Here is a 10,582-nt window from a genome sequence, read left to right on the forward strand (position 1 = left end):
GGACAATGTCGTTTTTGAAAGAAGAATTTGTATATTTAGGAGCAATTCGGCGTGATTGGATTGGTTTTGAGACTTGAGACGATATTCTTGAGCCATGCTAGTCTCAAACGGCAATCAGCATCATCCTATCTAAAAAGAATTATTGCAAACATCAGATTCCTGGGAAACAGTGGATTTTATGGATGGTATAGCCTTTTCAGTCTCGTTCTTGGAATTTTTCTTAGATTGTCGCTTAATCAAGGGGTTGATTCATAGTACAGATCCACAGTATACATCGCTTGTGTAGCCCACCAAAGATTTGCAATCTCAGAATATGAATCTTTTTGAAGAATTTTTTGAACTTTAGAAACTTTTTCAAATCTTTTGAACTTTTGAAATTTTCAGAACATTTCAAATCTTTTGTATTTTTGGAACTTTCTGAACTCTTGAACTGTCAGAATTTTTCGAACCTTTTCAATCTTTGGAATTTTTTGAACTCCTGAATTGTCAGAACCTTTCCAATCTTTTGAACTTTTGGAACTTTCAGAATATTTCAAACTTTTTGAATTTTTGGAATTTTCAGAACATTTCAAATCTTTTGAACCTTTGGAACTTTCAAAACTTGTCGAATCTTTTCAATATTTGGAGCTTTTTAAACTCCTGAACTATCAAAACCTTTCCAATCTTTTGAATTTTTGGAATTTTCAGAATATTTTAAACTTTTTGAATCTTTGGAATTTTTAGAACATTTCAAATCTTTTGAACCTTTGGAATTTTCAGAACTTTTCGAATCTTTTCAACATTTGGAGCTTTTTGAACTCCTGAACTGTCAAAACCTTTCCAATCTTTTGAATTTTTGGAACTTTTAGAATATTTCAAACTTTTTGAATCTTTGGCATTTTTAGAACATTTCAAATCTTTTGATCCTTTGGAACTTTCAGAATATTTTAAACTTTTTGAACCTTTTGGAACTTTCAGAACATTTCCAACCTTTTGAACCTTTGGAACTTTCAGAACATTTCAAATCTTTTGAATTTTTGGAACTTTCTGAACTCCTGAACTGTTAGAATCTTTCCAACCTTTTGAATCTTTAGAACTTTCAGAACTTTTTGAACTTTTTGAACCTTCAGAACCTTTAGTAATCTTTTTAATCTTTAAAACTATTTGAATTTAGAAATCTTCCTTGTAATCCTGAACTTTAGAACATCGTGAATTTAAAGATAAACGTAAACCTTCATTTGCATAACTTTACTTCTGATCGTCTTACAATAGAACTCATAATAACAATGACCTTTATAATAAATTGATTTTATTACTACATATCTAGAAACGAAATTGAAGAGCTAACAGAATATATGCCAAATACTTTTTCCAACCATTATAAATATTTCCTCCATACTTATTCAAACTGTTTTATCAAATAACAAGCCATCACAGGCCGTCCACTAATTTATCTCTGTTTAGTAACCCAATCCTAAAATTAACTTGTTAAACTGAAACGTATAAATTTGTTCACTGTCATAACTATACGCAAAAACTCTTTGTCTCAACCTAACATTGTTGGCGAATCACTTTTGCCCCCGTCACTAGCTCTAAAAAGATCATAATTATACCGTAAGCTTGCTTCGTCGTGTCACTCTTCCTTAAAGACATGTAAAAAAAACTCGCATAAAATCGTTCCATTCTCTCGATCCACCCACCAACTGTCAAAAGTTCGTTCAATTGAATAACCCACTCGATCGAATTATCGTCTCAAAAAATTATTCCATCATTTTCACATATTCGAAATATATTTAAAATTGATTAAACCAATCGTAGAGCAACGTACCAAGCATCGAAGGGTGATTTCGAGGGTGAACCACGCGTTGCACGCGTGCTCCGCGTAAAAGAGCAGGGGATAAGTACTAGGATCGTCGTCTTCATCTTCGTCTTCGTCGTCCCTCGATTGTTTCGTGTGACTCTTGAGACAAAAGCATAGCACCGAGAGGCAGATGAAAAGTATCGAGACGCACGCTACGCACTTGGCAGCGAAGGACGAGTACGGCTCGTCGAACAGTGCCCACATCCGTGCCCTCAACCTCTGCCATCCCGTCAACCTTGCCCCCTCGCCGTTCTCCTCGTCGAAACCGAAAAGTCGCGCGATCTGCTCGTCGCTCAGCCTCTCACCCTCCACGTCCAATTTGTCGAGGATCGCCAAAGTCGCTTGAGTGTCCCTGTGTCTGCTGTACGTGCTCCAACAGCATGGCTCCACCTGTAACCCGGAATCACGATCTCATCCCCGAGTTTATACTCGAAATTAATAGAGAAACTCTCTAGCATTTGTGCTGCAATATGGATGATGGATACTCTGGCAATGTGGCAGGAATATGGATGATGATCGTGGGCAACATCGAATATTTGCGAATAATAATATTTGTGTAATATTTGCGAATATTTGTGAATATTTGTGTAATAATTGTGAATTAATAAAACTTTACTTTAGTAGCTAGTATATCGAAGAGAGAGGTGAAATACAGGTTAATTTTAACGAACACAAGTCCATTTCCAGGAGAGAGGAAAGTAAGTAAATTAAATAAGTAAATTAAAATATAAAATAAAAATTTTCTTTCCCCTCTTTTGTTTATTTCGCAAAATATTGTTTAAGTATCAGCAATTTTCAATTTTTGTTTTTTTTTTTTTTGGTTTTTATAGAATTATTATCATTTATTAACGTTGCCTTAATTCTCTTGAGGCTTGTGGGGAAAAAAGAGGATTTGGACGAAGACGGTTAATTGATATTGATTGCGTCATTAATTAAGCAACGAAACGCAAACGGGTAAGTGAAAAACGCAGTTCTCGTTCATTTTCTTTGCTCCACATTTATTATTTGTATCTCTCTTTTTTTCTTTTCAAACGCTCTTTTTCTCGTTTGAGAACGTTTGATTGATTAATTTATATGATTCGAGGAATTTAAAGAAAAACGGAATAAAATTATTTCGTTTGTTTCGATTGAAAAATTATCGATATTTTTCGAGTACTGCTGAAGAGTGCCTCTTCGAGTAGAGATGGAACGTAATAAGATGAAATATTTGGGGAAAGAGGATGCATAAAGAAAATAAATCATTCGCGCGAGTAAATTTCGTGAACAATGAACCGTTTCGAAGAAAAATAAAAGAAACTCTTTTGTTCGTGCAATAAGTTAAAAGTTATTCTTTTTTGTCCAACTTTTGAAAGAAAATATTAAAATTTATATAATATAAAATTTTGAAAAAATATTAAGAAAGATGGCAAAAATTATTTGTTAAAATTAGGATCATCTGTACACGGCATGATAAAGTTCTTAATGAAATTTTTGATGATGAAAATATCAGAAATCAGTAAGTATACGAAATAACTCGATTTATCGAATAATATTTTGGAATTATTCCAATTATTTTCAAAAATTCGATATTTTCCAAGAATTGTTCGATTACGCGAGATACATAAATAACGTGGATACGGTGTTGGAGAAATATTTAATAGAATATAATCAGAACGTTGATAAAGTTTCGCGTGTACTAAACTAAAGATAAACGGGGGATAACTCATCATCGTTCTACAAAAGCCATCGATTTAATTTAATTAATGCGTTATTCGCGACATAAATGAATATTAAACGGAATAAATTTATTTCCATATCTAATTACAATTTATGCAAATTATTCAACTTTGGACAATGTTTTGTCATTTATGTTCTCATAAAATTATATCCCTTTTGTAATGAGAATGTTGGATCGATGTTTGCACGCGTGCAGTGTGATCATCGTAAAAGCATATTGAACAACGAAATAAGGAAAAATAAATTTAATTTTAAAAAAATTAAAACATATTCGATAAAAATTAAGAATTTTAATTAACCGTAATTATCATTTAAACAATCGAACTTTATGTTTATTATAAAATTATAGTAAGAAAAAGGAATCCTGTTATTATACATATAGATAAAAATATTTCAATAAACAAATTTATTAATTGGAAATTGAATTAATCATTCATCAAACCCGAAAAGCAATATTACGAACGAAGGAAAAATAAATTTAATTTTAAAAAAATTAAAACATATTCGATAAAAATTAAGAATTTGAATTAACCATAATTATCATTTAAACAATCGAACTTTATGTTTATTATAAAATTATAGCAGGAAGAAATTGAAAAAGGAATCCTGTTATTATACATATAAATAAAAATTTCAATCAACAAATTTATTAATTGGAAATTGAATTAATCATTCATCAAACTCGAAAAGCAGTATTACGAACGAAGGAAAAATAAATTTAATTTCAAAAAAATTAAAACATATTCGATAAAAATTAAGAATTTGAATTAACCGTAATTATCATTTAAACAATCGAATTTTATATTTATTATAAAATTATCGGAGAAAAAAATTGAAAAAGGGATGCTGGTATTATATATATACAGGTAAAAATTTCAATCAACAAATTTATTAATTGGAAATTGAATTAATCGATCGTTCATCAAACTCGAAAAGCAGTATTATTTCATAACCGATATATTCGGCATAACATTGATTACCTGTCCATTTCCTGGATACATAGCCACGAATACAAATGTATGCTTTGTTACCACTTTGAAAATGTCTCGTTCAAAATGCAGAAACCATGGAACCGCCATCGAGCTAACAGATCGGAAATGTTTGCCCTACGACAGCTCGTATTACACAAACATCTATTCTTGTCTTTGATTTTCCATTCAGATTCACTATATATTTAAGCTGCTGCCAATTGTCCAATAAATATCAAATCTCTTTCATCGATCAAATCGTCTGATGCGCTAATAACAACCATTTTCTTCTTTTTCTTCTTCTTCTTCTTCTATTGTTTTTGAGAACAGAATTATTATATGTTCCAATGTACGAAAGAATTTCATATAAAAATAGATGCGTAGAGCTGATTCTGCACGTGCAGAATATAAAATCGAGAAGAAAGAGCAACAACCGCTCTGTCTTCGTCATACCTCTTAGTCTCGCTCTATTTTTATCTTTCTTCATCCAATGCAAACTTTATCAATTACTTTCACAAACGAATCTCTATCTCGTTTCTTATATTTATCTCCGTCTTCAAAATCGTAATTTTCCAAAGATATTTTATAAATTAATATCTTAAATATCGAATAATCAAATTCAAAATTTTGACTTTCTCGAAATATTTACATATTTTAAGTACCATGATAGTAGTTGAAAATTTTGAATAAAGTTACTTTAAGTAATTATTTATAATGCTTGAATAATATTTACTCGTATCAAATTCAAAATTTCGACTTTCTCGAAATATTTATACATATTTTCAATTTTTAAGTACCACGATAATAATTGAAAATTTCGAATAAAATTACTTTAAATAATTATTTATAATGCTTGAATAATATTTACTCGTATCAAATTCAAAATTTCGACTTTCTCGAAATATTTATACATATTTTCAATTTTTAAGTACCACGATAATAATTGAAAATTTCGAATAAAATTACTTTAAATAATTATTTATAATGCTTGAATAATATTTACTCGTATCAAATTCAAAATTTCGACTTTCTCGAAATATTTATACATATTTTCGATCTTTAAGTATCATAATAATTGAAAATTTCGAATAAAGTTACTTAAGTAATTTCAGCCGTTTCTCATTACAATTATTTCCAATTATTATTTTACCCATCACTGTATCAAAAGATTTTTTTTATGTATAGATTCCTTCATATTTTCTCTTCTTTTTTTTTTCCACCTCTTCGATACAAGTGTATCTACGTAACTACAGATTTCCACAAAGCAGAATCGTTTCACGGTTGAGATAAAAGGTAATTGCAAACCTGATTAGAGTCCAGACCCCAGAAGTCGAGTTCCTCCTCGAAAAGTGGCCCGCAGACGTCTGTTGGGTAATGAAGTTTTCCCGTACGATAGTAATTCAATACTTGGGCGAAGACGCCCGGATGCCGGTCGTAAAAGTACTCGTTCAAAACAGGGTCGTAATTGACCAATGCCTCGGTTAAACGCGACAGCCTGGTCGCTGGTATTTTCCTCAATGTGGATTTGTAAGTCTCGTGCCGTACACCGCCAACGTTCAAGATCACACGGTCGTTCCATCTGCCGTCATCCAGTTTCCTCATCCTTCCCGATTCTCGTGGAACGCATGGTACGAGAAAATGCTCGAATGATAACGGATCCCAGCTCGCTTCAATGGTAACAGCTGTGAAATAAAATGATTTTAATGGAACGATACGTGCAAATTATTTTCTCGTAATATAATTTGTTTAACTTTTTTTCATCAATAATGTTTTAAACTATTTATTGAAACGATTAAACGATTGTGTTCAAAATTGTCATTAAAAATTTTGGAAAATGTTTCTTCGAAACTTGGTCAGTTTAGAATCTTTTTAAATAAAAATATCTCTTGCCAGATTGGATTAATTCTTTATTGTAATTCATGTGAAAAAAGAACGAGATTAGTATTATAAATCTCTTGGGAAAATCGATTGGTGAATAGGTTAAAAATAAGAATTATTTCACGAGGAAATATGCATCATCGTCGATTGTGCAATTTAAACGTTATATTTAATAGGTTTAATTTGTATTTCCTGGTTCGAAGAAATCTTTATTTTTTTCGAGGAATAATATTTTTTAAAGAAATAAATTCTTCTTTGAAAAATTCTTTATTGATTATTGATTACTTTATTGATTAAACTTATTCGATTAATTAAATAATAATAATAAGATTAAAATCGTTTTCTTTTCCCAAATTTTTTCCAAAAATTTAATCTACTTTCTACGTAATAAAATATATATATACACACGCGACACAAAGAATGTAGGATATTTATATAATATATTTCGGAAGGTATTTTTATTTTTGGAATTTACATTTCTTGCTATTTGCTCAAATATTTTATGAAAATATTATCCTGATTAATTTTAAGAAATACTCATTTTATTTTAATATTATACCAAATAATAATATTTAAAATTCAAATTTTGTAAATAATTCATACATACACTTGTAGAAAAACGGATATAGATAAGTTTAAAACAATATTACTCTAATATTATTATATTTTAACAAAATCCTTGTTACACAACCACATTTCATCGATAAAAATCACATTTTCATCATCAGGCACTAATACGAATGTTAGAATTATATTTCCACAAAATTTAATCAATAAGATATAAAATAATAATCTTTACATATAATTTATTTATTATATGTATATAATAATTTCATTTCTCGATCACATTGTTGTTTTAGTAAGCGTAAGTAAAATTTTATAATACACTCGAGAAATAATTTAATCGAAATTAAAAGAAAAATATATATTCACTTCGCACCTCGACACGATACCGATGGAGAGAATATTGACGATTCTCCACGGTCGAAGAATTCGGAGAGGAATAACCGAACAGCACGAGTTCTATAAATTCGACTCTGTTTATTTATGTGGCCAACCGCGAACGTCGTGTTACCATCGAATCGCGAAGCGACGAAATCGATCCATTCCGGATACGAGATGGAAAATATTTGCTTTCCTATCAAAGAGTCGTTCATTCTTCATTCATGTGAAGATTAAATGTTAATGTGCACATTTCATGGCATTGTAAAATATTGTTTTAACTATGGTAGAAGAAGTATAGAATATACTTAAAATTCAAGGCACTTTTTTATTCACTATCTCCATTATTATTAAGATATCACTCTCAATATTGATTTATATTTATAATACGTATAAATTATTACGAAACAGATAATTGAAGTTTTAAAATATTGGAAGCAGCGAAGGATTTCACAAATGATTCTTCGATAGAAGATTTTTTGATATTTAGGTTTTGAAATTCGTCTCTATTTCTGTTGGTTCTTGTTGAATCAATACTACAATTTAAATTCTCTATTTCTAAGTAATCTTTTGCATTGAAATGTTAGAATATCGAGATATTTTATATTATATTTACATTACGATATTTAACATAGATAAAAATGAAATATGAATTTCATATTTTTTACATTACAAAGATTGAGATATATCAGAATCTCGAATTTTGAATGAAATACAAGACAAAGAAAATAAATAGAGGAATAAATAGTATATTCATATAAAAATTCAGCGCTATTTTTTCTTAAAATATTTCACTAAATACTCATACATAATTTTTAACTTTTTTTTTGTTTTATCGTGTAAAGATATAATAAAATAACGTTAATTCCACGATTTCTATTTGATTTTTAGAACTTATTTATATAAACTAAATATATATATTTTTAATTATAGTACAAAAAATAAAACCTTAATTTTCAATAAGAAATAATGATAATAGATAATAATTTTTATAGTTAAAAAATTTATATTAAACAACATTTCATTACTATTTTTGAGAAATGATAACGATAATATGGATAATATGGAAATTTTAGAGAAAAAATAATCTCAAAAATGAAAATAAATAACATTTTAAACAAACGGTTAATAAACCGCAATATAATTATTATATTACATGTTTTACATAAATTTTATTTACATTGATGAATATACTATCTTTACTACTACAAATTCTTATTGTTAATACGCTTTATACTAAATAATAATAAAATTTAAATTAAAAAGAGAAAACATTAGTTCGTCAATCTAGTTATTTTCAAATATAAATCCGTAAAAGGAATTAAAAGTAACCCACGTGGATGAAGTTTATAAGGAATTAATGTTTTATCACAAAGATCAAGCTTGAAATTACGAAGAATATTTATTAATCCAATTTTTGTTTGATATACGGCAAATCGTGCACCTGGAACAAAATTCTAATTAATACCATATTATTATCATTATTTTTCTATTATATTATCTTTGATTTCAAATTTTTGTTGCACATGTCTACCAATGCAATTTCTCGGTCCGTGTCCAAAAGGTAAAAAATGCATAGGATGTCTTTGTTTTATCTTATCCTCTGAAAATCTTTCAGGATCAAATTTTTCTGGATCTGGATAAATGTCTGGGTCGTTATGAATGGCGTAAGTGGGTATCCATATTTTTAATCCTTTCGGAATTGTCACTTTATTATTTTCAAAAGTATAATCGTCAATTAATTCTCTATTCAAAAATGGCAAAGATGGATATTTTCTTAGAGTTTCTGTAAATATAAAAAGAAATATAAAAGGGAACGTAAAATTATGGATAATTATTCAAAGTATTAATATGTTATTCAAAGTATTAATGGGACATTAATACTTTTGAAGATTTTAATGAGCAAAACGAGTGAAAATTAATTTAGTAAAATGAAGAATATTAAATATATCAACTATCATTTCTAGGATTGACATTTCAAATTCTTCAATATTCTCGCGAATATTAATACTTGCTATAAAGTGAAATATAAATAAAAATAATTATGCACGTAAACAAACGAAATTTAAATCTTGATTTGAAAGTTAGAAATTACAAAAATTTAAAAAAACTGTTCAATAGTATTCACCTTGAAAAACTTTTCCCAAATATTCCATTTCCTTTATGGTTTCGTATCTCCATTCTCCGTCATTTTTTGCTGCGAATTNNCTTGATTTCTTTTCGTAACTTGTCCTGAATATCAGGATTCAAAGCTAATTCATAAAGAGCATTGCTAATCGTTGATGATGAAGTTTCGAAACCGGCAACAAAGAAAATAAATGCTTGTGCCGCCAAAAATTCATTTGTTACTTCTAAAATAAGATAAAAAGAAGTAGAGAAATAGATAATATATTAATTTTTGAATACAGAATAATTATAAATATTATTATAAACACACAAAGACTAATATCTTTTCTTTCAGAAAAAAGTTTTTCCATTTAAAATTATTAAGATTTACTTTAGTAATAATTAAGTACATGCGATACGACTCAATTTTAAGCAATTATCGTTAAAAATAAAATATTTAAATAACTCTGTAAAACAAAGTCAATTGATAACTTCATTTTCCCCCTCCCCCTTTTTTTTATTTAAACAAGCAATAAATAAACTTGAAATAAAAAGAAGAATAAGTATTAAAAAAAAGATACTAGAATTATGAATTTCTTTTATAAACTTTTTTTCTATGTGATAAATCTATAGTAACTAACCAAGGCCAATCTTTTCTGGATGTTTCTTAAGATCTAAAAGTATATTCATAAAATCGGGCCTAAAGAGATTGTTCTTCTCTCTGTATTCCAGTGTTTCTCTCGTTAGTTTTATAATTTTTTCCGCCATTTCGTCTGTCGGCCATAAATAAAGAATATAATTGTACAGTCGCGGCATAAATTCTCTGATTCTATGTTTTATTATTCTTGCGTAATTTGTAGCGAAAACAGATTTTCCAACCCGTCGAAATTCGCTCTCTTTTTCTGACAATGAGTTCATGTCTACGCCAAAACCACAGCTTCCAACGACATCTGTGGTATATCTGGCAGCAACTTCTCGTACATTGATAGGTTCTCCTTTTTTTACTAAGCTATCCACATAACTTACGAGATGCATAGAACTCTCAAGAATCAAGGAAAACATTCCTCTAAGTTTATTGGCAGTAAATACTGGTGTAAGATGAATTCTTAACGGTCGCCATCTTTCTGCCTCT

At 28.9% G+C, this 10,582-nt stretch overlaps 2 protein-coding genes across 7 annotated transcripts in view; both read right to left on the minus strand.

Moving 5' to 3' along the window:
* The window catches only part of LOC102671846 (potassium voltage-gated channel protein Shaw-like), a 14,047-nt gene extending 6,374 nt beyond the window's left edge, over positions 1–7,673 (minus strand). For all 6 annotated transcript variants that reach the window (XM_031509753.1, XM_006614221.2, XM_006614222.2 and 3 more), the window contains exons 1-3: positions 7,343–7,673; positions 5,830–6,206; positions 1,808–2,230 (exon numbers count right to left, since the gene is read on the minus strand). In XM_031509753.1, the coding sequence (XP_031365613.1) occupies positions 1,808–2,230; positions 5,830–6,206; positions 7,343–7,559 (1,017 nt within the window). In that variant the 5' untranslated portion in view covers positions 7,560–7,673. The remainder of the gene's footprint in view (positions 1–1,807; positions 2,231–5,829; positions 6,207–7,342) is intronic.
* An 827-nt stretch (positions 7,674–8,500) lies between these two features.
* The window catches only part of LOC102672059 (probable cytochrome P450 6a13), a 3,006-nt gene continuing 924 nt past the window's right edge, over positions 8,501–10,582 (minus strand). The window contains 5 exon segments of the mRNA XM_031509762.1: positions 8,501–8,788; positions 8,879–9,130; positions 9,473–9,551; positions 9,553–9,695; positions 10,092–10,582. The exon segment at positions 10,092–10,582 is cut by the window's right edge and continues 5 nt beyond it. Coding sequence (XP_031365622.1) covers positions 8,619–8,788; positions 8,879–9,130; positions 9,473–9,551; positions 9,553–9,695; positions 10,092–10,582 — 1,135 coding nt within the window. The 3' untranslated portion in view covers positions 8,501–8,618.

Source organism: Apis dorsata, unplaced genomic scaffold, assembly GCF_000469605.1.
Source record: "Apis dorsata unplaced genomic scaffold, Apis dorsata 1.3 scaffold_172, whole genome shotgun sequence".
NCBI lineage: Eukaryota > Metazoa > Arthropoda > Insecta > Hymenoptera > Apidae > Apis > Apis dorsata.